Source organism: Vanacampus margaritifer, chromosome 5, assembly GCF_051991255.1.
Source record: "Vanacampus margaritifer isolate UIUO_Vmar chromosome 5, RoL_Vmar_1.0, whole genome shotgun sequence".
Taxonomy (NCBI): domain Eukaryota; kingdom Metazoa; phylum Chordata; class Actinopteri; order Syngnathiformes; family Syngnathidae; genus Vanacampus; species Vanacampus margaritifer.
Window position 1 is genome coordinate 31,204,859 of NC_135436.1, and position 24,990 is coordinate 31,229,848.

At 51.6% G+C, this 24,990-nt stretch overlaps 5 protein-coding genes across 9 annotated transcripts in view; 4 read left to right on the forward strand and 1 right to left on the reverse strand.

Annotated features, from left to right (window-relative positions):
* The window catches only part of col4a4 (collagen, type IV, alpha 4), a 65,711-nt gene extending 63,378 nt beyond the window's left edge, over positions 1 to 2,333 (forward strand). For all 3 annotated transcript variants that reach the window (XM_077565139.1, XM_077565138.1, XM_077565140.1), the window contains one exon: positions 482 to 2,333. In XM_077565139.1, coding sequence (XP_077421265.1) covers positions 482 to 829 — 348 coding nt within the window. In that variant the 3' untranslated portion in view covers positions 830 to 2,333. The remainder of the gene's footprint in view (positions 1 to 481) is intronic.
* A 25-nt stretch (positions 2,334 to 2,358) lies between these two features.
* Positions 2,359 to 10,097, forward strand: abcf3 (ATP-binding cassette, sub-family F (GCN20), member 3). Its single transcript, XM_077565146.1, is given in 22 exon segments — positions 2,359 to 2,497; positions 3,390 to 3,537; positions 3,622 to 3,698; positions 3,781 to 3,836; positions 4,726 to 4,823; positions 4,908 to 5,030; positions 5,163 to 5,429; positions 5,542 to 5,622; positions 5,719 to 5,778; positions 5,845 to 5,901; positions 6,008 to 6,030; positions 6,580 to 6,635; positions 6,718 to 6,918; positions 7,950 to 8,026; positions 8,111 to 8,155; positions 8,225 to 8,357; positions 8,514 to 8,602; positions 8,980 to 9,071; positions 9,139 to 9,271; positions 9,339 to 9,387; positions 9,389 to 9,427; positions 9,738 to 10,097. Coding segments are annotated over 22 exon segments (2,139 nt in total). The 5' UTR covers positions 2,359 to 2,421; the 3' UTR covers positions 9,897 to 10,097.
* A 316-nt stretch (positions 10,098 to 10,413) lies between these two features.
* polr2d (RNA polymerase II subunit D) lies at positions 10,414 to 12,023 on the reverse strand. The gene is given in 5 exon segments (XM_077565169.1): positions 10,414 to 10,566; positions 10,635 to 10,730; positions 11,342 to 11,391; positions 11,393 to 11,523; positions 11,764 to 12,023. Coding segments are annotated over 5 exon segments (432 nt in total). The 5' UTR covers positions 11,840 to 12,023; the 3' UTR covers positions 10,414 to 10,487.
* Positions 12,024 to 12,295: 272 nt separating this feature from the next.
* LOC144051981 (flotillin-2-like) lies at positions 12,296 to 20,957 on the forward strand. Its single transcript, XM_077565669.1, has 11 exons — positions 12,296 to 12,492; positions 14,207 to 14,288; positions 14,540 to 14,630; positions 15,302 to 15,425; positions 15,890 to 16,008; positions 16,092 to 16,205; positions 16,647 to 16,766; positions 17,112 to 17,326; positions 17,869 to 18,052; positions 18,125 to 18,277; positions 18,773 to 20,957. Exons 1-11 carry the CDS (start codon positions 12,444 to 12,446, stop codon positions 18,809 to 18,811), a joined length of 1,290 nt encoding a protein of 429 aa, XP_077421795.1. The 5' UTR covers positions 12,296 to 12,443; the 3' UTR covers positions 18,812 to 20,957.
* Positions 20,958 to 21,187: 230 nt separating this feature from the next.
* Positions 21,188 to 24,335, forward strand: LOC144051982 (uncharacterized). 3 transcript variants are annotated; one of them, XM_077565672.1, is made up of 2 exons: positions 21,188 to 21,307; positions 22,493 to 24,335. In XM_077565672.1, the coding sequence occupies exon 2, from the start codon at positions 22,816 to 22,818 to the stop codon at positions 24,007 to 24,009; it is 1,194 nt and encodes a 397-aa protein (XP_077421798.1). In that variant the 5' UTR covers positions 21,188 to 21,307; positions 22,493 to 22,815; the 3' UTR covers positions 24,010 to 24,335. The 3 variants fall into 3 exon arrangements, with proteins under 3 accessions (XP_077421798.1, XP_077421796.1, XP_077421797.1); XM_077565670.1 differs by lacking the exon at positions 21,188 to 21,307 and adding an exon at positions 21,314 to 21,866; XM_077565671.1 differs by lacking the exon at positions 21,188 to 21,307 and adding an exon at positions 21,314 to 21,862.
* The last annotated feature ends 655 nt before the right edge of the window (positions 24,336 to 24,990 follow it).

Consider the following 24,990-nt stretch of genomic DNA (forward strand, 5'->3'; position numbering starts at 1 on the left):
ATCCTGAACATTTCCGGAAATACTCTCCGATTTGTCTGGTCCAGCATGAAAGCAGCCTGATGATCGTTTGGTGCGTTTTCCAAATAAGACATTGGCAAACATCAGCTTTTACTTTGGAAAACAATCAATGGTCCATTTCACGGAATCGCAATCCATTTTCACGTTTCTGCATTTTTTGCATTGGAAATGTGAAAACTGTTTGGTTTCTTTAATGATCCGATTTACAGAAATCAAAATCATTTGAATCTGATTTATTAATGGAGAAAAACCATTGATGAACCAACAGAATAACTTTTTTTGGTCTGATTCAAGGATGAATCAAAATAATTTAGGTGGAAGACGTCTTTTTTTCATCTGATTCATCAATTTGATGAATTGATTGTAAAAATGTTTATTTGTTGTACAATTGAGAGGCATTTTTCAAAGTCCAATTCAGTCGGCACTTTTTGTTTGAGTTTGACGTGTTGAATTGCGATTGCAGCACACGGGTGCGGGCGACGAGGGCGGCGGCCAGTCGCTGACGTCGTCGGGCAGTTGCTTGCGGGACTTCCGGCCGCAGCCGTTCGTGGAGTGCCAGGGGCCGCGAGGGACGTGCCATTACTTCGCCAATATCTACAGCTTCTGGCTGACGGCGCCCAAGGCCAACGCCGATGCCGACGCCGACGCCAATGCCGACGACGATGCCGATGCCGATGCCGATGCCGATGCTGATGCCGACGCCGATGCCAACGCCAACGCCAATGCCGACGCCAACGCCAACGCCCAGACCCGCCGGCACGCCGCCAACGTGGGACGCTGCAACGTGTGCATTAAGGTGGCGGCCCCGTGAGCGCCGCCCACAACTCGCAAACAGCAAACGCCTTCAATTATCAGTGTCGAATAAAAGCAAAAATATCTTTTTTCTCCTTGATTGATCTTTTATTCCAACATTTCAAGTTCAACTTCCTGTCGGGCTCGACAGAGCCAGTTCTACTTTGGGGGCTGAAAATAAGCTCCGGACTCAAAGACTGGCGGCTTGATGTTCGGGTGCCATCAGGAGTGCGCCATCTAACTGGAACCTGTGGTACTGCACCTACCCCACTCATTTGGACAGGAAGGCGTCACTGTTGAGCTCCGGTGACCTTTGACAGCTGTAAACACTTGCAGTGATTTAAAGAAATGGGACTATTGTGGTTGTAGATTTGACACTTCTTTTAACGTGATTTAAAGTGTTGTGTTTTTGCCACTTATTTTCATGCGACCATTTTCTCTATCACTTACCCCCACTAGAGTTGCGGGTGTCAAACTGATCCCAGATGACTTTGGACATTGGGAGTAAATGGAATGCACTGGTCGCCAGCCAATCACAGTCGTGCTTACAAAGCCCCTGGGAAATGTCATTGCCTAGATCATTCTTTCCCAAAGTAAATTGAAAAGTTCTTCAAAAGTTCTCGTGGTGGAGAAGCCACTATTGACAAACAACCATTCACCAGTTAATTAATTAATCAATTAATTTTATACATAGGATTCAAGTTAAGGCAGCACGGTGGCTGACTGGTTAGCACGTCCGCCTCCCAGTGCAGAGGACGTGAGATCGAGTCCGGGCTTCGGCCTTCCTGGGTGGAGTTTGCATGTTCTCCCCGTGCTTGCGTGGGTTTTCACCGGGTACTCCGGTTTCCTCCCACATTCCAAAAACATGCATGGCAGGTTAATTGAACTCTCCAAATTGTCCCTAGGTGTGAATGTGAGTGTGGTTGTTCGTCTCTGTGTGCCCTGCGATTGGCTGGCAATCAGTTCAGGGTGTACCCCGCCTACTGCCCGAAGCCAGCTGGGATAGGCTCCAGCACCCCCGCGACCCTAGTGAGGAAAAAGCGGCCAAGAAAATGGATGGATGGATGGATGGATGGATTCAAGTTACATTTCACACATGCATTCAGTCTTTTCTGATTTTTTTATTTTGACGAATAGATTGCAGTATAATTCAGTCTTTGTAAACTGGATTTAAAAAAAAAATTGGTTTCTCAAATAATTAGCTTTATAACATACATGGACTTCTTCATTGTCATCTTTGTTTCTCTTTACAAAGAGCGCAAAAACAACATGCTTGGTAGTAATTTTGCGTGACACTTTTCCAGAAGTCGACTTCCGCTGAAAAGACATTAGTTGGAATGTAATTCATGTTTTTCCCTCCCTTATTTTAATTCTTGCATAATTTACTTTTATTTCACTGTTGCATTTTTTTGTAAAACATGCAAACTGGATTTCCTGATCCTTCTGTTATACTGTGCATCTATGTTCAATAAATGATTGATGATCTAATGAAATCAATAAAACGGCAGAGAAGAAGCGATGAACTTTGAAAGACTTCAACTCCCACAATTCCAAGCGTTGACGAATGACGCATGCGCGTGCGGCCGGCAGCTGCGTCGTGGTGTGACCATCATGGCGGCGACGTACGTGGAGATCCTGAGGAGCGAGTTTCCTGACATCGACTCGGAGTTGTTCGACTACATCACAGGTGAGAGGCCGGACTCGCAGTCGCCGGTTGTCGGCTGGCTTTCAGTCGCGGATGTCGTCGCTGTCTGCCTCCGCGTCAGCGCGGAGGAGCGCCGACGGCCGACCGAAGCTGCTTGCTAGCTGGAAGCGGTAAGATGCTACCCGGCGTGGCCGACTTTGCTGCTCGCTTGCCGGTCACCCGACTGCGACGGCGACAACAAATGGTTGTCAGTCACGACGATGTTTTGCGTCTTTTCTGCCATTTCAAGTTCGACTTGAGTATCTAGTGTGACATCTTGTTTCAGGGTACAGTCATTGATTTACAGGACATGAGCGGACAAATCTCTCTCAAATCTCACATCGAGTCCAGTGACGTGTAGAGATGTAACCAAAACGGCGCTATTAGTTGTTGTAGTCTTACGATATTAAAAGCAGCACATCTCCGTAAGAAAGTTGACTTTTTTTCCGCCGAATGAACACAACATTGTGAACTACAAAGACCAGGATTCTTTGCGCCGCTGAGTCAAGAACTTGGCATGACAATAAAAGAGCTGGCCAAGCCTTTTTTTGTGCCCCCCCCTTAATATCATGAGCTTTTTTTTTCTTTGAAACAATATCGTGAGGTGATATTATGCGCTTCTTTATATTGCCACCCTCCCCACAATATGGTGATAATAATTGTATTGTGAGGTTCATATCATGGTAATATCGTATCGTGACGGTCGGATATTGTGTCATTTTCTGGTGATCAAAGTTCAGAACGTTTTAAATCATTCAAAAGCACCAGTTGCTAATCAATGAAAGAAATGAATATTTTTTTTAAAAGCTGGACTCCACCTAAAAAGCCATTTTGTGTTTGTGACGCAAGGGTCACTAAATGCTGCAAATGTTAATTCATGTGTGTACGCCGTCAGGCGTGTTGGACCACTGCGGGGCCGACTTTGAGGATGGCGAGGAGGTGTTTGAGGCGGTGGGCGGCGTCCTGCAAGAGGTGTCTGCTGACAGCAAAAATGAGGACGACGTCCGCGGCATCTGCCTGCGCATGTTCAACACGCTGAGGCTGTGAGCGCACATCCGCGACCACGCGTCACCCGTGACCACGCGCACGCCATCTTGTCAAGCGCTTACACCTCTGCCTGTGCTCAGGAGCGGCTGTCCCGCCTCCCAGCGTCAGATGTTGCTGGACGCGCCCGTGCAGCTTTCCCAGATGTCCGGCGACACGAGTGAGCGGCCGTCGACGCAAGCGTGTGTGCAAGTGTGTGCGTGCAGCTAGCGTAGCTGACGTGTGTTTGTTTGCTGTGCTAGCCTCGGCCAATGACGACGTTCAGGGCATCTGGATGATGAAGCGGCCTCAGAACATGGTACGTCTTGCTGCTGCCCAGCGCTCGAGTGTTGGGGCGGGGCTTACAATAGTTTGCAATGTTTTGCTTTTACTTTGCTCGCCAACGTCACGTGACCAAATCCAGCAAACGGGTGAGCCGTGACGTTCGCAAGCTGAATCCGCCCGGCACTGTGATGTCACTTTCAGTGGACAGGAAGTGGCAAAATGATGGAACCGTGGCTTTTTTTTTTTAAATATATGATGTCGGTGGATCATTTATGTATTTATTTCTTTTATTTGTAGCGGAGAAACCCATTTTTTCCCCTTCTGGCACAACCTGGGCAATTTGGAAAAGTAAAAAAAACACAAACAAACTTGATAAGGGTCTTTGGTGGAGTGCCAAAGATACGTTTCTTTGGGCAGAAAAAGTTGTCCTGAATAAAAACAAAATACTGGCCTTAATGGGCTTCCATACAAAATGTCCGTCTTGTGAGATGGGTAAAAACAGTTTGCTTTTGCCACAAACGCAAAATGAATCCAAATGTATAGACTATATTCTTGTCCCCAAAAAATTGGACTTGCATTAAAAAAAATAATAATAAAAAATCTGAATTTTGTCACGTCCACGGAACTCACGAGAGGGCAGCGGTTTCTGTTCTGCAAAAAAAGTTCTCATAAAGGAGTGTATTTGCTGACCCTAACCTGCCGGAAGACGAGGGCGGGAACAATTTGTAACGTTGCCGATGCGAAGCAACTCCCGGCAGCCTTTAGCACACGTTTGAGCGCTTGTTGGGACTCATGGAAGGCGCAATGTTGAAGCGCTAACTGGCTAGCGCCCGCCGCTAAGGCGTCTTCAGGAGGTCTTGAAAAACAAGCGCAGCATCTTAAAAGTGTTGTTGGTGCGTGCGTGCGTGCGTGCGTGCGTTCAGATGGTGGACAGCAAGAAGCTGGAGAAGGCGGAGGCCAAGCTGAAAGCCAAACACGAGCGGCGCAACGAGAAGGACTCCAACAAGGCGTCCACTCCTCTGTGGGTCTCCGCCACGTCTGTGTTTGTGCCGTCTTATTTTGCTGTCCCGTCTTACTTTGCTGTCCCGCCCGCGGCGCCCCCTAGTGTCTTGGAGGAAGCGTCGGCCAGTCAGGCCAGCAGCAAGAAAGAAGGCCGAGCGGACCAGGCGGGAAAGAACCGCAGCTACGACATCCGCATTGAGAACTTCGACGTGTCCTTCGGAGAGAGGTGAGGACGCCGGCGGTCGACGCCGGCGGTCGACGCTGGCGGTCGACGGCGGTCGACGCCGGCGGTCGACGCTGGCGGTCGACGCCGGCCGCCGCTTTGCGCTCGGTGTCCGACGTGGCCTTTCCTCGGCAGGTGTCTTCTTCAAGGCGCCGAGCTGTCGCTGGCGGCGGGCCGGCGCTACGGGCTGATCGGCCGCAACGGCTTGGGCAAGACCACGCTGCTGAAGATGCTGGCCAGCCGCAGCCTGCGCGTCCCGCCGCACATCTCCATCCTCCACGTGGAGCAGGAAGTGGCGGGCGACCACACGGTGGCGCTGCAGAGCGTCCTGGAGAGCGACGCGCTCAGGGAGGGCCTGCTCCAGGAAGAGCGAGGCCTCAACGCACGCTTGGCCAACGGGACGTGAGTACGGCCGCCAGCCCAACGCAACCGCTCGAGCACGTGTTTTGAAAAACGTGCCTCTTGACACGCTTGCGTGTCCTGTTGCTATTCTCACCTTTGCTGTGACTTTCAGAGCCGACGGGACGGAGAGCGTCCGCCTGTCGGAGATTTATGGCAAACTGGAGGAGATTGAAGCCGACAAAGCCCCCGCGCGGTAAGCGTGCGTGCGTGCGTGCGTGCGTGCGTGCGAGCGTCCAGTAGGACTGTTGCTGAATGAGCCGTCTTTGATTGACATCTGTCCTCCCATCAGAGCTTCCATCATCTTGGCTGGGCTCGGATTTTCACCCAAAATGCAGCAGCAGCCCACCAAGTGAGTTTACACACACGCACACGCACACGCATTAAGGTTCAAATGTGTGTTTGTGTGTTTGCACAGAGAGTTTTCAGGAGGTTGGAGGATGAGGTTAGCATTAGCAAGAGCTCTCTTTGCTCGGTGAGTTGTTTTCCGTTTCTTGTTTGGCCACCGAGAACGACAAATGTCACATCTTCAATTGTGTGTCTGTGTGTCTGTGTGTCTGTGTGTCTCTCTCTCTCATCAGGCCCGACCTGCTGCTACTTGATGGTGAGTCACATGAGCTGTATTCTCAATTGGGGGCGGGCAAGTACCGGATAGCAGGTGTTGTGTTGTGGCGCTGATGGCCGGCCTTATTTCAAGGTATCGGTACTCGTAGCACGGCCGATACTGGTCCACTTTAATCGGCTATGCTGTATACATGCTCGTGCGTACCCTGGCGTTGTTTGTTTGTTTGTCAAGCCATCGTTGAGTCCGTCCACGTTCCACCTGGACGGCGCCGTTCGCTTTTGTTGCGTCACTCCAGCATCGCTTTAGAATTGAATGACACAATCGGAGTGAAAGCAGTGCAGAAAAGTCAAAAGGAGATTTTTTAAAAAGTAGCAAATGTTGACAAGCAAGGACAAATAATAATATTGCAAAAAGACAAAGAATAGAGTTTTGGGCTTGTGTGGATTATTTTGCATTGAATTGAATTGAAACTTGTTGCTTGCTAAATCCACACCAAGTAAAATAACAAGTGGACAAAAGTCGACGGCTTGTAAGTGGAAAACCAAAAAAGGTGTCTAAATGTTGAACGTGACGTGTGCGTGTTTCCAGAGCCCACGAACATGTTGGACGTCAGCGCCATCCTGTGGCTGGAGAACTACTTGCAGGTCTTAGCCGCCATCATTGCCAGCAATGGCTAGCGTTAGCTTGAAGCTCACGTCAATGTGACCCCCCCCCCCCCCCCCCCAGACGTGGCAGTCCACCATCTTGGTGGTGTCCCACGACCGCAACTTCCTCAACGCGGTGGTGACGGACATCGTGCACCTGCACTCACACAGGCTGGACAGTTACCGTGGCGACTACGAGAACTTTGTCAAGACCAAAGAAGATCGACTCAAGAACCAACAGCGAGAGTACGAGGCCCAGCTGCAGTACAGGCAACATATACAGGTAGCGCACGCACGCACGCACGCACGCACGTGTCAAGTCAAGAAAAATTCATGCGTAAGACGCTTGTAAAAGAGAAAAAAAAGAAACCCAATCAATCATGGATATTTGGAGTTTATGTTGATTTTTGTTGATCTCGCGCTTGAGGTCTCGAGCGCGAGATCGATTCCAAAGATTGACCAGAGGTGGCGAGAGGAGCCAAAAATTGGACTCCAGTAAGGATAGCATTACTTCCAAATATGACTCAAGTCAAAGTAAAAAGTAGTCATCAAAAAGGATTTGGTGAAAAGAAGACTCAAGTACTGCTTGAACACAAAGTCTGGTTGAGTTTTCAAAACTTGCAATTATGTGCAAATGCTGGCATCTTCAAATCATAAAAGAATTGTTTTGGGACGCGTTCGCTCAAGCACGCACAATCCCTTCATCAATGGCGGAGTGACTCGCTTGCTTGGCTCCGCCTCCCCGTCCAACGACCACAGGTCACCGAGACCTCATCTTTCAGTTGACTCTTCCGGTTTCTCATCACGCCTGCCAGTCCGCAACCAGGGCTGCGTTTCGAGCGCTGGATGGAAAGCATGAAAGGGGCGGCGGCTAACGACTCCGGTCCGGCCCATTAAGGCCAGCGTTACTTCTTCACACATCGACTCGAGTCAAAAGTACTGTGAGCTAAAACTACTCCTAGAAGTTACTCAAGTAGATGTAATGGAGTCAATGGGGTTAGGGTTCGTGACCCTCCTCTGGCCATCACGAGGTCATTCTCTGTTTTCCCGCTTGAGGCATTTAATAATAATACGTTTCATTTGCGATCCACTTGACATTTCAAAAGAAATCTCAAAGTGCAAACTTCAAGTGGGAGGAGTCACAGTGACCAACATCGGCTGGATTTTGGGGCGCACGCGTTTACTTTTGTTCCGATGGCGAGTTTGCGCTCGATCTTCATTTGACATGTGAAAAAGCTCAGCTGGGAAAGACGCGTCCGTCCGTCCGCCTGTGCCGGAGAATTGACGGAGCGCGTTTTGTTGATGTCGTTGCAGGTGTTCATTGACCGGTTTCGCTACAACGCCAACCGAGCGGCTCAAGTGCAGAGCAAACTCAAAGTTCTGGAGAGACTGTAAGTGCTCGCCAGTTAGTCCGCCGACCGCGCACGCACGCACGCACGCGCTGGACGCGTTGTGACGCTCACGTTTGCTCGCAGGCCCGAACTGACGCCCGTGGACAAGGAAGCCGAGGTCATTTTAAGGTAAAAGGTCAGCCGGCAAGCCACGCCTCCCTCAGCTGTCAAAAGTGGACTGGATTTGTTTTGTGTCAGGTTTCCGGACAACTTTGAGAAGTTGTCGCCGCCCATCCTGCAGTTGGACGAGGTGGAGTTCTACTACACGCCCGACCAGCGACTCTTCTCCGGACTCAACCTGTCCGCCGACCTCGAGTCTCGCGTCTGCATCGTACGTCTTCGAACACACTTGCGATCGCTTCCATGCAACGCCGGTGGCGTGCGTGCGTGTTGGACACGCCTAGCATGTCTTTTTTGGACGTGTATTTTCTCGGCTTCGTCTTCCAAGCGTCTCGTCTCACGTCTTGTTGTCTTGCGCTCACGTCAGGTGGGCCAAAACGGCGCCGGCAAGAGTACGGTCCTCAAGCTTCTGATGGGTGAGCTGACGCCCATCAACGGAGTCCGGCAAGCTCACAGGTGAGACCGCTGACCGGCGCCCCCGTGTGGACGTCTCGTGTACTGAATGATGATTCTTTGCCACAGCCAACTTGATTGAAAATTGTTTCCATGACGAAACGTACAAACATCATCAAATATTCGTCGGCGTTCCTATTTGCATATGCAAATGAGCCAATCCTGAAAGCGGATGAGCTGACATTTCAACAAGCAAGAAAGAAAGACATTTCAACAAGCAAGAAAGAAAGAAATGATGCGGATGAATGCGAGCATCAGCTCGGAATTCTTTTGATGCGCTGCAATATACGAACCGTCTGGATGACAAAATGTGGCAAATATTCCTGCTGCTTGAAGTGAAGCGAATGTTGTCATCTGTGACGTTGCGCACGCGTGTGCAGGAATCTGAAGATCGGTTACTTCAGTCAGCACCACGTGGACCAGCTGGACCTCAACGTTTGCTCCGTGGAGCTGCTGCTCAACAAGTTCCCCGGTAGGTGACGGTCGGCGTCACGCCCGGTGGCGGCACAGTGACCCGACGGGCGTGTTTGTGGCGGCAGGTCGGACGGAGGAGGAGTACCGCCACCAGCTGGGAGGTTACGGTATTACGGGGGAGCTGTCCACCAGGCCCGTCGCCAGCCTGTCGGGAGGCCAGAAGAGTCGCGTGGCCTTCGCCCAGATGACCATGTCCTGGTACGTGCGCAGCCGGCGTCGGTGCGTCCGTCGGCCCGCCTTCTGACGCCGCCGTCTGCACTTTCAGCCCCAACTTCTACATCCTGGACGAGCCCACCAACCATCTGGACATGGAGGACCATCGAGGCGCTCGCCAACGCGCTCAACAAGTTCAAAGTGAGTCCCGCTTGCCTTCGGAGCGCCGTTGTGCCGGCCGTTGTGCCGGCCGTTGTGCCGGCCGTTGTGCCGGCCGTGCTTGCGCTTGCTACTTGGACTTTGGCCTCGTCGTTTGTCGTCCTTGGTCGGGAAGGGCCAACATGGGAATGTTCTCCAAGAGTGTACTTGGTCCAAAATAACTTTGGTGGAGGTTTTTTCTTTTTCCCTTTCAATATAATAATAATCATGTCGTTGTGACTTTGGAGGCGTTTGACTTGAGCTTGTGCTTTTGTAAGACGCATGTTGTGAATTTGCCGTCCATGTGCGGCAGGGCGGCGTGATTCTGGTGTCGCACGACGAGCGCCTGATCCGGTTGGTGTGCAAGGAGCTGTGGGTGTGCGAGGGCGGCAAAGTCTGCCGCCTTGACGGCGGCTTCGACCAATACCGCGACGTCCTGCACGAGCAGTTCAAGAAGGAGGGCTACCTGTGAGGAGGCCACGCACGCACGCCACGGCTCGGCGGCCCCGCCCACTCGCAACCTCTCGCCAGAAAGGACCACATGACTTGCCGCTTGGCAGGTCGCCCGCTCCAGAGAGGGAGTGGCCGGGCCGGATATTTAAGTTGGGATGTTTTTGGATTCATTTGAGTGCGCAGATGTTTTATTTACTAAGAAAATAAAGCTCACACATGACACACGCGTGACTTCCTGTTTAGTCTTCAGGAAGCCAAAGGCCTCCCTCTTCCAACACACCTGATTCCAATGATGAGCTCAGCACAAGCCTGATCATTTGCATCAGGTGTGTTGCCTTGCGGCTATCAAGGAGCAGTTTGTGAAAATGGCGACCTCACGATCGACGGGTTTGTTGGCAATTCTTCGTTTACTTTTAAAGGATTTTGAGTGGACATTTTAGGAAGTATCGAAAAACAGAGTCATTGAGGGGGGGTGAAACTTTGGGTTGCTTCTTGTCCACCATGTGGCAAACGGTGTATTTGCACCTTCAACGTAAGACATTTAACACGTTTGCTTTATTGTTAGCAAGTGGAAAAGAATGAAAACGAGCAAAAACATTGTTGGTCCGGATCAGTACTGGAAACTTCTCTTGGTCTGGATGTCGTCCAGAATCTGCTGCAGCTCCTCGTCTTCAAAGCGTCCCTCCAAACTACATTGGACAGACAAACCACGATTGGTGGGATGGGCAAGTGGCTCGAGTGGGAGGTCCGGGCTCACCTGGGGATCAGGGCCTTGGCTTCCTCGGCCGCTTCGGGGCACAAGTTGGCCAAACTGGCCAGCTCGAACTTGTGAAGCTTTTTCTGGAGGAGAAGGCTGCCGGCCGAGAGCAGAAGAAGAAGAAAAAAAAAAGAACTTACAGCAATGTCGCTTGATTGCAATTCCTTGACACCGCGACGGCCCCATTATTTTGGCTAAGGTGAATTAGCGGGACAGTCTCAAACGTGTAAAAATGCTTCATGCTTGTATGAATGGTCACCAACATTCACATGCCCGTTTTATGTCCACTTGGACTTGGGAAGATATTAAAGAACTTTGTGTCGGATTGGCTTGAAGCGGGCAAAGGCGTGCATGCCGAATTTTGATATCACGACCTTTTTTACACGCTATCGGGATTGCATGATTGAACCCCAGCCCAGGCAAGGCAGTCATCCACCCACCCACCCACCCACCCATCCACCCATCATCCAACCATCCACCCACCCATCCACCACCCATCCATCCATCCACCCACTCACCACCCACCCACCCATCACATCCATCCACCCACTCACCCACCCACCCACCCATCCATCCATCCATCCATCCATCCACCCACCCCACCCATCCACCCATCCTCCATCCATCCACCCCCCACCCACATCCATCCATCCCCCCCCCCCCCTTCCTGACTAGCCAATCAGCTCAGCGCCGGTGTGGGCACGTACCTGCGCACCGCCGTGATGGTTTCTCGGTTCTTGAAGCGGCTGAAGCGCACCGGTGTAGTTGAGGGTCTTCATGAAGACCTCGGAGAGCTCCTGCTCGTCCTCGGCGCTCTCGTTCTGCTGCTTGCGGTGCTCCAGCAACATGCGCACCTCAGAGTTGAGCAGCGTCTCGGAATTCTCGAACTCTGAACCGCAAACACAGCACGGAGTTGTTGAAGATGATGTCATCCGATTCTAAACATTTCAAATCTCAAGTTGCGTCCGATGTCCATCGATTCATCTTTGAAATTGTGCAAACTTTAAAAAGCAAAAGCCGAGTCACTTCTAGTTATCGCGTTGTTGTTTCGAACATGAACCAAAACAAGAGAATTGAATTGTAGCAAAGCACGAGGAGCGAGATGGAGGTGAAGTCACAGAAGTGGAACCTTTGGGAAAGAGCAGCTGCGAGGCGTCCTTCTTCCACATCAACCGAACATGCGGCGCCGAGGTCGCGGCCGCCATTCGACGAGCGTCCACGCCGACCGGCCGCCGGGAGAGCGGAACAACGACAACCACAAGACACAAGGAGAAAGCGGAACGGCCGCCGTCTTTCAATCCACGGCGAGCGGCTTGCTTCCGGTGTGTGTCTGGCTTCGCTTCCGCCTCTTTGCAAAGGCCGTGGCGCCACCTGGCGACCGGCGGTGGTCACCTCACACATTTGTCAATCGCACGTTCTGCATGGATATTAATGATTCATTTTATTCAAATTCCTTGCTCGTTATCAATTTCAGAGACTTAAAATAATTGTCAATTTTAATCAAAAATTATTTGAATAAAGCTTTTAAGTTTAGAAATTGACATGTGTGGATATAAAATGTTCCCAACAAACGTTCGTTGGATAATGCAAGAGGACGACCGGGAGTGATGTCACCACGATGGGCGTGGTTCCGCCGGGAGGCCTTAGCGGGCTCGTGACGTCATCGCTACTCGAACGCTTGGTCTTCCGCCATTCCTGACCAGTGTGCGCGTGCGCGTGCTCATTGCGTGTGGACAGTCAAGACAGCGTATTGTTGTCGTCGTCCATTTGTCGGTTTGTTTGTTGCAGGTGGGCAGCAGGTAGGCGGACATGGGCAACTGTCTGACGGTTGGCCCCAACGAAGCCTTGGTGGTTTCTGGTAGGACCTTGTTTTCTTTTTCTTTCTTGTTTTCATTTTGTATATGTTGTTTTTTTGGAATCTCAACTGAGCTAGGTTAGCTAACCCGATGCCAGGAGCTGCTCGGCTAGCATGGCTAATGCTAGCCACTCGAGCGAGTTCAGCGGTCGCTTTTTCGACCCTTGTGAGGAGAAGCGCGTGACATCATGGATGGATGGTCCAAACCAGTGCGGTGACGTCACGCGCCCGCTCTTGTTGTCTTATTTCAAATGGGAGCGGGTAACCGGGCTGCGGTTCGTAACTTTGCACGGGAGGGAGTGGGACAAAGAGGATCTTGCTCATAATTAGTGATGGGCCCGGCAACATCATCATTCGTAGAGGAACTACACGCACGTGTCGGTTTTGTGAAAAGCACGTGACCGACACAGCCGCCATGTCACTCACCGCTACCTGTTAGCAGGTGTCGAGCTTCATAAGGAAGTGCCAAAGCGCGTCTGTTAGCGGGTTGCGTCTCTCATGATTCACACATCTTTTGAGGCTCAATAATTCCCTTCCAGCCAGGATAGAGATTCCGAAAGGAGAAGAGAAAAGATTGTCCTACACGGTAGAATCAAATCACGGCAGAGTCTTTGGATTGACCATTTTGGTCAGCTGGTTTCACTAAGAAGAAGGGAAATAAAGTTACCTGGGTTTACCTGTAGTGATATTTAAGTTCCAGCAGATGTCAGTATTCAGTGACACAGTGTGTCATTGTGTCGAACCGCGTCATGACGCCTCATCGACCTCATCACTACTCATAACATTTGCGAGCATTGCTGAAAATCATCACAACAGAAAAAGTCACTCGAAGGCTCGGTTGTCGCTTTTCAAGGACCCGTTCAGCTATTTTCAGCAGATAATGTCATCGCTTCAACAATGAATACGTTTGAAAACACATTTTGCCACTTGCCTTAGACTGAACATGACATCACGCGTGCTCAGGTCACCACCGACCAATCATGGCCCAGTTTGCTGACCAAACCGACAAAACAGGTGAGCCCTGATTGGTCGTTACCTATTACCTTAGCATCAGACAGGTGATGTCATTTTCAGTCGACAGCAAGTGGAACGATGTGGTTTGAACTTTTGAAAGTATTAATTGTACATGAAAAATAAGAAGTTGTCAGTCATCCAATTGATTCTGGACAAAACGTCTTTTTTCTTCTGCTGAAAATGACTCCTATTCTGAATTTGTCCTCCCCGTCGTACCTTTGCTTGGGACAAAGGGAACCTGCACAAGTGAAATTGGCTGTCTGCAGGTATTAATAAGGATTTCATCATCCAAACCTTTGCTGATGTAAGCAATGCAAACGTGCGTCGCTTTCCATGCAGGAGAGTCGGAAAAGCAAACGTCGATTATTGGCTCGTGTCACGTCTGCTCGCATCCTCACAAATGGAAAGCGGATGCTTTTGAAAAAAACAAATTGGAAAATGAGTTGTCACAATTGATTGGTTATTCCAGATAGTCGTTATTGCAAGTGTGTTTTTTGACCAGATTGTCTTGCGGCGATATCGCACAAAAATATCCTTATTTGTGGTGAATCCATCATCCCGTTTTCAAAATTCATGTGGGCCAGTCCAAGCAGACGTTTTGACCGGCGGCCATTTTTGACAAAAATCTTCTGGTCGTGATTGGAATGATTTTTTTTTTCTTGGGGATTTTCAAGCGAGCGTGTTGTGTTGCGCTTTCCCTCAGGCGGCTGCCGAGGCTCCGATTCCAAGACGTACGTGGTGGGCGGCTGGTCGTGGGCTTGGTGGCTCCTCTCCGACACGCAAAGGTGAAGACGCGCGCGTCGCCCTTCCGCCAACTGGCAAAATGGCGGCCGCTGACATGGATCCAAATGTTTGCATTTAAGTCCCCTTCCACAAAAGTGGTCACAATGCTGCATCCAATAAATAAATGCTTGTGACTTGTGAAGACATTTTGGGCTGGACTTCCCCTTTAAGGGAGGGGGCGTGGCCATGTCATGACATTGTTGTCAGACGTGTTGTTTTGGTTGCCATGGTGATGTTGCGCACGTGCCTGCAGAATCACGTTGGAGATTATGACGCTGCAGCCGCGCTGCGAGGACGTGGAGACGGCGGAGGGCGTGGCCATCACCGTCACGGGCGTGGCTCAGGTAACCATATGCAAATGCGTCACTGATTGATGAATTTGCTTGTTCAAGCTTTCTGACATTTTCCAGTCTTAAAAGTAGTCCCCCGATTTTGAGGATGTGCCGAAATCCGTTCAAATCAAAGGAGCCATCCAAATTGTCCACAACGCAACCTTTGATAGTGGTTGCGACCCAGTTAAAAATAAAAACATAAAAAACAGCAGCTAAGCACATTCAGAAGCAGAGCGGGAAAAAGAAAAGAAAAAGGACATCCATTGACAACATGAAAAGAAGACTTTAAGAAGATTGAAAAGACAAGAAGTGCAAAGTTGTCGTCTTGGCTGATGGCGAGCGTCGTCCTTGCCCGCCGGCCTCGGCGTCGTCACTGCCGCGCGTCGTCACTACCGCGCGTCGTCACTACCGCGCGTCGTCACTACCGCGCGTCGCCACTACCGCGCGTCGTCACCACCGCGCGTCGTCACTACCGCGCGTCGTCACTACCGCGCGTCGTCACTACCGCGCGTCGCCACTACCGCGCGTCGTCACCACCGCGCGTCGTCACTACCGCGCGTCGTCACTACCGCGCGTCGTCACTACCGCGCGTCGCCACTACCGCGCGTCGTCACCACCGCGCGTCGTCACTACCGCGCGTCGCCACTACCGCGTGTCGTCACTACCGCGTGTCTCCCATGCAGGTGAAGGTGATGACGGAGCCGGACCTCCTGGCGCTGGCGTGCGAGCAGTTCCTGGGCAAGTCGGTGACAGAAATCAAAGCGGTGGTCCTGCAGACCCTGGAGGGACACCTGCGCTCCATCTTAGGTCCGTCCGCGCAAGGCCAACATTTGGCAAAATAGACACCAAATGACACTTTTGTCGCCAAATTGTCACTTTGCACGCACACGCTTGCACATTTTGCATTGGGACGTTTTGAAAATGGAAGTCGTCCCCATTTGACGATTCCAACCTCCCGCTCAGTATTGGACAATTCAAAAACTCAAAAGAAGGCCTGCAACCAGCAAACATTTCCACCACCAGTTCAAATCTCAAATTCTTTCTTTTTTCTTTTTTTGCATTCATTTGATGAGTTGGATTTAAAAAAAAAAACTCATCCTTTTCTTCAAAAACGAGGCAAACACAAACGTCTGCTTTCAAATCAAACGACATTTTCTGTTGTTGACAATTTGCTGTGTCAATTATTTAGCCATGATCACGATTGAGTTCATCTCTTTTGGCGGACATTTTGTTGGCTCGCTCCCGGGATCCTGTGGTGTCATGTGACGCAGGAACGTTGACGGTGGAGCAGATCTATCAAGATCGAGACCAGTTTGCCAAACTGGTGCGGGAGGTGGCGGCGCCCGACGTGGGTCGCATGGGCATCGAGATCCTCAGCTTCACCATCAAGGTGGGTCGTCCGTCCGTCCGTTTGACCGACCGACCGTCGCCGTCCACGTCACGGTGGCGCTCACGTTTGCTGGCGTCTTGCAGGACGTGTACGACAAACTGGACTACCTGAGCTCGCTGGGCAAGACCCAGACGGCCGCCGTCCGGCGGGACGCCGACATCGGCGTGGCGGAAGCCGAGCGGGACGCCGGCATACGGGTAAGCGGGCGCCGGTCCGGCAGACGTCGCGGGCCGCCATCCCCCCCGTGAAAGGCGGCTGTCGGCGTCCAAATAGTCGTCCACCAAAGGGGAGGGGCCACCCTGCTCCAATGGCAACTTTCCCACTAAGGATGGATTTAGTGCGCTGGCGGAAAAAGTTGCCCTCCTTTGGTCGGACCCTGGTCAAGCGTCCGACCCAGGCTGGCTAAATGCATCTTTGCTCTCATCCTACCTAATGCTAAGCTAGCCGGTGTGTTGGCCCCCACCCATGGAAAATTCCTGTTGTTTGTCACTATGTCTGTCGTTGAGGGTTTGATTGCATTTCCGTTCATTTGATTGGCTGAAGATCACTTGAAAGACTTGGCAGCAGGCTCACGCGGCTAATTCAATTTTGATGTCACGTCAAATGTTGCCTTTCAACATTTGTGTGCGTGCGTGCAGGAAGCGGAGTGCAAGAAGGAGATGATGGACGTCAAGTTCCAGGCCGACACCAAGATGGCCGACTCCAAGCGAGAACTGGAGCTGCAGAAGGCGTCCTTCAACCAGGAAGTCAACACCAAGGTGGGCGCGCAAAACACTTCCTGATTGGTCGGTGGCCCAAACATTTATTTGCAAATAAACCACAAAAAAACATCATGATGATCATTTCATTAACAAAAAAAAAAAATCCCAGAGAAATGAGGAAAAATACAAAATATGAAAAAAAAATCATAAACCTGAATATGTGCCAAACTGTGAATAGGCAGTCAGTGGAAAGTAGTTGGAAGTTGTAATATCAGCAATCGCCACTAGATGTGAATTTGGAATCCTACGCAAGACAACCTTTAATATGAACATTTTGGGTGAGTAGATTTTTGTCGAAAATGATTTGTCGTACTGAACGTTGCTTTCTGTCTTCGTTTGCAGAAGGCCGAGGCCCAGCTGGCGTACGAGCTGCAGGCGGCCAAGGAGCAGCAGAAGATCCGCTTGGAGGAGATGGAGATCCAGGTGGTGCAGCGGCGCAAGCAGATCGCTGTGGAGGAGAAAGAAGTCCAGCGCGCCGACAAGGAGCTGATGGCCACCGTCAAGCGGCCCGCCGAGGCCGAAGCCTTCAAACTGCAGCAGCTGGCCGAGGGGCACAAGTGAGAAACGCCGGCAGCAAAACAAACTCAACTCACGTTTACAAGCGGCCGCCATCTTTGTGGAACGCTTGCCAAAACATGCAAAGGCAAAATGTTCCGCGCCACATCCAAACAAATCCGTTGCTGACTGACGCCGTTTGCCGGAATTTGTCATCTGCCGCTTTGAAAATTGTTGCACTCGCCTCGAGGTTCGAGCGCACTTGACACAATTTCCTGACTTGTTTCTTTGCTCGGATGATTTCCAGCGTTGGCCTCCGTTTTCTCATTCGCAAATCGCTATAAAAAAGCGATTTTTTGGGTCTTGTTAGTGTCAAGTTGAAAAGATGATTCCGAGCAAGCGGAGCATTTGGACGGACGCGCCTTTTCTTGACCGCGTCTGACGGGCCAACGACAAAGTCAGGAAAGAAACGTGGCGGCAAAATCCAAGTGGGATGGCGGAGACGTCGCCGGCCGCCTTCAGCAAAATATGGCTTGTGGGGAGCCGCTCGTGGACGGGATTCGTCTCGGGGACGAGCGGCCTTTCACGCTTGTTCTGCTTTCAGGAAGAAGCGCGTGCTGATGGCGCAAGCGGAGGCGGAGAAGATCCGAAAGCTGGGCGAGGCGGAGGCGGCGCGCGTGGAGGCGGTGGGCAAGGCGGAGGCCGAGGCCATGAGGCTCAAGGCCGACGCCTACCGGCAGTACGGCGACGCCGCCAAGACCGCCCTGGTCCTCCAGGCCCTGCCTGAGGTAACGCCGCCCGCGCCGCGCTGCGCCCGCGCCGCGCCGGGGCTCAGGAAGTGATGTGGCTTGTTCCCGCAGATCGCCGCCAAGGTGGCGGCGCCGCTGGCCAGGACCAACGAGATCGTCATCCTGGGCGGGGACGGCGGCGGACGTGTGGCGGGCGAAGTCAGCCGACTCCTGGCCGAACTGCCCGCGTCGGTTAACGCGCTCACAGGCGTCGACTTGACCAAGGTACCGGCACAAAACTTTATTGACACCGACAGGTCGTGAGGCCCGCGCCGATATTTGTCAGGAACATTTCAAAAATCTGATTGACGGGACGTGGACGTCGATGGCAGACACAGCAAAGATTTTCACACTCAACACGTTTAAAAAAGAAAAACATCTCACGCCATAAAAATAGTAACCACTTTTTTGGGGCGGGTAGTCAACGTTGAAAGCAAAAAGGAACACAAAATGATTGATTAGAAAACGCGCAATTCTCAAATCAATGAGAAAACGTCATCAGTGACAAAAAGCATAATTGGTGTTTGCATCCTTTTCATTTTTGGCCAACAAAATCATCCGCATTTGCAAGATTGCAAGAAATCCAGCTGAAATCTGATGACGTTTTTTTCTCTCCAACTGGAGTGCAAAACAATGAGTGGCGTTTTTGTGCCGCTCGCGTGACGTGCGTTTCCATGCGCGGCAAAGTGCGTTGACGCCGCCGCCGTCTGCTGCTCGCAGATTCCGCTGCTGCAGAAGATGGCCGAGACCAGCGCGTGAACGGCGGCCGCGGTCAGTCGCCCCAAATCGGCTTCGGTGCCTTTGCGGACCTTCAGGCTCCTTCTGGGATCCTGCCGGCCGGCGTTGGCCGTTTCCGCAAGTTGCTGCTTCTTTTTCTTCTTGACTTTTCTGCCGCTGGGAACGTCTTGCCGCGGCGGGCTGTCAAACTCATTTGCGCGCATCCAGCACAAATTCAACTGCTGGATTTGCAAGCGAGAAATGACAATTCCAGATCGTTGCAAGTACATTTGCAAAATATCCACATTGATTATTGCTGCAAATTGCTGATGTGAAAAAGTGTTGCCGTTGAGCGACAACTTCAGCTGCGCTCGCCATGCATGCAGGTCGCTTGTGTTTTTTCCATTTCCTGTTTGATGTGAGTGTGAAGTTTGCAAATGTGCCTCAGTTTTGCCACGTGGCACGCCAATCCCACGCCTGCAGCGCCGTCTGGACGCCGTCTGGACGCCGTCTGGACGCCGCTTACCCGATGGAGACGTCAAGAAAAGCCGCGGCGGACCGCGTGAAATGATCAGCTCGAAAACGTCGGCTCGACCCGCGCAGAATCTTTCCAGCGGACGCGAGCGAAGGGCCGTGTTGACCTGCGGCCATTTTGTAGCGCGCTTGGAATGTGGGGGTGAGAATCCCGCAAGAAAAGTAGTCAACATATCCCAGCATGCATTGCGACCAACCGTCAGCTGGCTTGTGACGACGACCTCTCCAGTTTTGGCCCAAATGTTCATTGGACTGACGACTCAACCAATACAAACGTCCTGGATTTTCTTTTCAAGGTATTTATTTATTATTCTTCATTCCCATCATTGGCCCGCCCCCCCCCTAAGACGATCCGAGTCCGCTGTATTCATTTGGCCCTCACGTCGGCTCCTCTCGTTCAAGACGAAATTGCAAATGCCGTGATTGGGAATGTTTGCGTGATTGCTTTGCTTTTGTAGCAGGAAATGAGCAAAAGTGTGAGAACACGCCCCCGAATCACTTGAAAGGATTTCGTGGACTTGACGTGAAGGATTGCGTCGTGGCCTTCGCATTCCACGTGCACGGGTGCAGGGCTGGACTGGCCATCGGTGGGCCGGCGTGGCGTCCCTTGGGGCCGATGCGGTGCTATCAATTGATTTCAGCCCAAGGGAGCGGCCGGCCCACCATTTGGAGGGCGTGGCCTCTTGGTGCAAACGCGAGCAATTGCAGAGCTCCACGGAAGCCACGCCTCCTCAGGAGTCGCGTCGGAATACAAATCCGCTTGTTAGGATCCAACGTTTGATTCTTCCGGTCAGGTGAGAAGTCGTTGGTGACCACAGCAGCCGCCGTCACTTTTATGAAATACGATGCGCACATTTCCACAACCTTGCGCAACACATGCATAATGTAAGCAGGGACAAACTGAGGTCACAAACATCCTTTAAAATGAGGAAGAGATTTTTGTGTAGCTTTTTCCTTAGATTTGATTGCACGTGTACTTGCAGCAAGCCGGCAAGTCCAAGTCAAAATGCCGCGTCTGCTTTGACTGTGATGATTTTTTTTGTGTGTCTTATTTAATTGACAAATGACTGTTGTGATTAATCTTGTTGGTGTACTTGATGTTGTTCTACTGTCAACGTGCATTTGTGATGACATCATCATCCTCCTCTTGGGGAAAAGGTCACAAGAAAAGTGAACCTTTTTGAGGAATGGGAAGTGAAACGATGATTATCACGTCTGCCAAAATGTTGACAAGGGCTCAATTCAAATCTTTGACATGGTGAATGCATGACACAACTTTGTTAAGCGTCTTTGGGTCCCGCTAGCGTCGGATTGAAACCTCCTGTTCAAATTTGACCCATATCATATGACCTTTCATAAAATTGCTCATTTTCTTTCAAAGTCAAAAGTGTCAAAAACGATTTACTATCTTTTCCTCCCCTAAAAAGTCTTGCTTTTGGCGATGTGAGGCTTTCGCATGACGCAGCAATATGGGTTATTCTTTTTTTCCCCCTCAACCTTTATTTAACCAGATTAAATTAACATTGAGATCAAGATCTTCATAGATCAGAATAAACAAAAGTGAGAATTGTGTTTTTTTGTAGTGAATATTGTTCATTTGTGCTGTTTTTCTGTATTGGTATGAATTTGGCTATAAAGATTTTTGTGCTGTTAAGCATTTATCTATTTATTATTCTAGATTTTCAATCTGTAAGAAAACAAAAACAGGCAATATTTTTGCAAAGAAAAGTGAAACCTGAGTGAATGAAACGCGAATTTGTTAGGCGGCGCTAGGGAGGTCTTTTTAAGATGCGTGCCTACGACGAGCTCGGCTCGGCTTGGACGAGCAAAGTCGTCAACCAATTCCATACATCGGCGTGAACGGTAGGAAAAACGTCAACAAAGTGACGGGTGCGAAATGCCGTGCGATTACAAGGCGACTGAGAATGACGGTCATATTTTAACAGGGCAAAATACTTGACGATTTATTTATTTTTCCATCGACAGCGCAAGGGTTGACTAAAAGTAAGAGCCGATTAATGATTGAGCAACTCACGACGTACAATAATTTCAACGTCCTCTTATTTGTTCTTAATTTTATTTTTTTATTTTTTTATTTTAATTTCCGTGTCGTATTGCCTTTGGAGGGAACGTCGCCCTTGCCAACATGGCCGCTACGTGACGTAGGTGCATCGGGCTGCAGGTGTCAGACTGCATATCGAGTCGTCGCTTTCCGTTCGTGAATGGGTCGCTTTATAAATGATTGCTTGTTACCACCAAATGACGCCGGTGGCCGTCGTGTTGTCGGACCAGATGAATGTCATATGACAGTTTTGCTTTTTGGGTGGCGACGCTGATTATTACTCAGGCATTCACCGCGGGCGACTTCTCGTTGAGGTGCGAGTGGACCTTCCTCTTGCGCATGCGTGGTGAGCGCCACACGACAAGTGAGCAACTGAGCACGGCAGGGCCTCAGGCGAGAAGGCTTCCCAGCGGTCATTTTGTCGCCGATTAGGCTCAAGTCGAGGATGTCGCCGTCGTCCCTCCGCAAGATGAGCGCGTCACGTCGCTAGAATCGAGGCGCGTAAGTAGCAAACACTCGACACTCTTGACGCCGCCCGTTTGTCACTCTCGTTAGCTGGTGGCTAGCACTAGCCTAGCTGTATCCTCGCACAGTGGTTCTCAACCCTGGACCTCGGGGACCCCTATCCAGCCTGTTTTCCACGTCTCTCTCAGCCAACGCGGGTGAGGATCGTTATCAGGCTTCATGCAAAGCTTGCCGATTTGCTGATCGTTTGAATCGCCTGTGTTGATTGAGGGAGACATGGGAAACCGGCTGGATAGAGCTCCCGAGGACCGGGGTTGAATCCTAGCACGAAGACAAAGGGTGCGTTGGGAAATAACCAGAGCGCACTGCTTCACGCCAACCGTTCGGAACCGGAATCGTTTTAGTCTGGACAATTATGGAAACAATGCTGATCATGATCATTTTTGATTGACATTGAAACCACTATTACTAAGCATACGATTTTTCCTTGAATTCAAATGTTGGTGCTAAAAGTCAACTACTAGTAAAGTAAAAGATACGTAAGCCCCTCCCTGCGTATTATTAGCCCGACGGCCCACCAGGCTTTCCTGCATGTAAAATGGAGAAAAAGAGCAGTCTTGCAACATGGCCGCCGTGTTGACGTGCCTGCTGTCCACTTTCAGGTGAGGAGCTGCAGCAGCGGCCGACGCTGGCCGGTGACGCGCACATCACCAAGCGTTGACTTGTCGGCCTTGGAGGACTGGACCTGGTTTGGTCTGGCGCCTGATCGACACCTGTTAGGAGAAATGTGAACCCGCAGTGCCAAGGCATATCCTGAGACTAGTTTTGTGGCACGTTTGCTAAAACACTTGCCAACCGACGGGCAGCTCAACATCGCCAGCTATTCTGACAGCGTCAAAGTTCTGCAGAGCGCTCTTGCTGGGTGGCGGTCTTTTGGCCGTCTCCGCCGGCCTTGCTGAAGAGTTGCTCTCCAACCGAGACCGCCATGGACCCGTACGAGGCGCCTTTTCACCCGCATGACCAGACCGGGCCCGCCCCTACGTGCCAGAATCACGGGCTGCCGCTGCCGAACCGAAAACTCATCCGCGAGCCGCTGCAACAGCATCGTCCATTTGATGCTCTGCCGATGTGTGGTCAGGACCTCGTAGGCTCACAGACCCTCACCCGGACCTCGGACGCCGCGTCCAGTGGAATCCAGCTGCCCCGCTCCCTAACGCTGGGAGCCGTACCAGATGGCCTCCATCCTCGGCGAACCGTGGCCGGCAGTCTCCAGCCAGCGCACCGCCAGATGCCAGGCGCCGTACCCGCTGGTCTTCATCCACCGCACCCCCAGACCGTACCCGGCGGTCTCCAGACTCCAGGAGTGGTGTCCGGTGGCCTCCAGCAGGCCCCTGCGGGGGCTTACGGACCCCGCAAGCTCCCGGACTCGGACGCGCCTCCCAACGTAACGGTCTCTACCTCCACCATCCCGCTGTCCATGGCCGGCAGCTTGCAGCAGCGGGGGGGCGGCGACCTGAGCAGCATCGTGCACCAGATCAGCCAATTGTGTCAGGCCCGCGCCGGGGCGGGCGCCACTTCCGTGTGCGAGGGCCAGATCGCCAACCCCAGCCCCATCAGTCGGAACCTGCTCATTAACGCCAGCTCCAGGGTGTCTGCGCCGGGCCCCCCCGACACGCTCGCGTCCCCGCCCCCCGGCGCCGCTGTCCGGTCGCAGCTCGGCCCGCCGGTTGCTAAGGCGGTGGCCGTTTTCCCCGCGGATGCCGTCCAGGTCCATCGGCAGTGTGTTTGGACCCAGCCTCCCGAGGGGGTCCGCCCCTGCAAGAGCATCCGCTTGGACCGCGCGGCGGAGCGCGCCTTCCCCGCCCGGACCCTCGGCTACCTCTGCAAGCCACTGTCTCCCGTGGGCCCCCCCGGCCCTTACGCCGATCGCGCCAACTCGCCGTGGGGCGCGAGCCAGGTGCCGACGGGCTTCCAGGCGGGCCGCGTGGTAGGAGCCAAGTACCGATTGAGCAAAGAAATTCTTCCCGGACACTCCAAGATGGCATCGGACTTGGACTTCCTCGGCGGGCGGGACTTTGTGGCGGCCGGCTTTCCGGATCCCGCTGTGGACTCGATGGACAGTTCGGCCGCGGGCCCGCCCCGGGGCGCCGCTTGTGCTCTCCATCGCGCCTACCCCTAAACGGCGGATTGACGTCTGGCGTTTGGTTTTGGGAAGCGGGTCCAGGTTTGGTGCGAGGACTCGGCAGCGCAAATCAGATGAAAAATACTTGTGGCCGGGTGGGCGTTCCCAAGCATGGAAGAAGTCGGAGTGGGCGGAGTCACAGCCATTGGCATGTTGAGCTCATGTGATGGGAAATCAAGTGGCTCTTGTTGGCTTGCGGCCAAATGTTGATAGTGCTGATGATTGCCGAACGTCAGGAGTTGACGCGTTGCAGCAACTCGGCAACATTTCAATCATGCTTTTGTCTGACCTTTCATTTCCAATAAATGTCACTTCAAAAAGGACACTTTTTGTCAGAGGAATTACTCAACATAATTTTCATTGTTTTGGGATTGATTGAAGTGCATTTATACCCCCACTCACAGATTTTGATTCCACGAGTGGATTGTGCTTGAGAGAAGAAGAAAAAATGCTTTCCTACACATCATACTAAAAATAGAAATTCCACTCCACATAGCAGATTAAATGTGATCTTGTAATTGGAAACAACTGTCATTTGAACTCCGTCCGTCCGTCCGTCTTCTTCCGCTTATCCGGGGTCGGGTCGCGGGGGCAGCAGCTTTAGCAGGGAAGCCCAGACTTCCCTCTCCCCAGCCACTTCAGCCAGCTCCTCAGACGGGACCCCAGTTCCCAGGACAGCCGAGAGACATAGTCTCTCCAGCGTGTCCTGGGTCGTCCCCGGGGCCTCCCGCCGCTAGGACATGCCCGGAACACCTCCCCAGGGAGGCGTCATTTGAACTACTTTGCCTAATTGTATTCATAATTCAGTAATATTTGTTTTATATACTAGTCATTTGGGTAAGTTGCTGAACTGTACATTTGTTAAAAAAGAGTAACATAATTGACTTTGTGTGTTGCACTCATGCAGTTAATGACTTTTTATGTGGATAATGTCAGGCTATGAAAATGAGTCATCCTGTAAGAAATATAATAGCAAAT

What these genes read in the sequence shown, in the direction of transcription:
- LOC144051981 (XM_077565669.1), top strand. Translation starts at nt 12,444, where the DNA reads ATGGGCAACTGTCTGACGGTTGGCCCCAACGAAGCCTTGGTGGTTTCT. An exon ending in CGAAGCCTTGGTGGTTTCTG is followed by an intron (nt 12,493 to 14,206) that starts GTAGGACCTTGT and finishes GCTTTCCCTCAG; the next exon opens with GCGGCTGCCGAGGCTCCGAT. An exon ending in ACCAGGAAGTCAACACCAAG is followed by an intron (nt 16,767 to 17,111) that starts GTGGGCGCGCAA and finishes CTTCGTTTGCAG; the next exon opens with AAGGCCGAGGCCCAGCTGGC.
- LOC144051982 (XM_077565672.1), top strand. Translation starts at nt 22,816, where the DNA reads ATGGACCCGTACGAGGCGCCTTTTCACCCGCATGACCAGACCGGGCCC.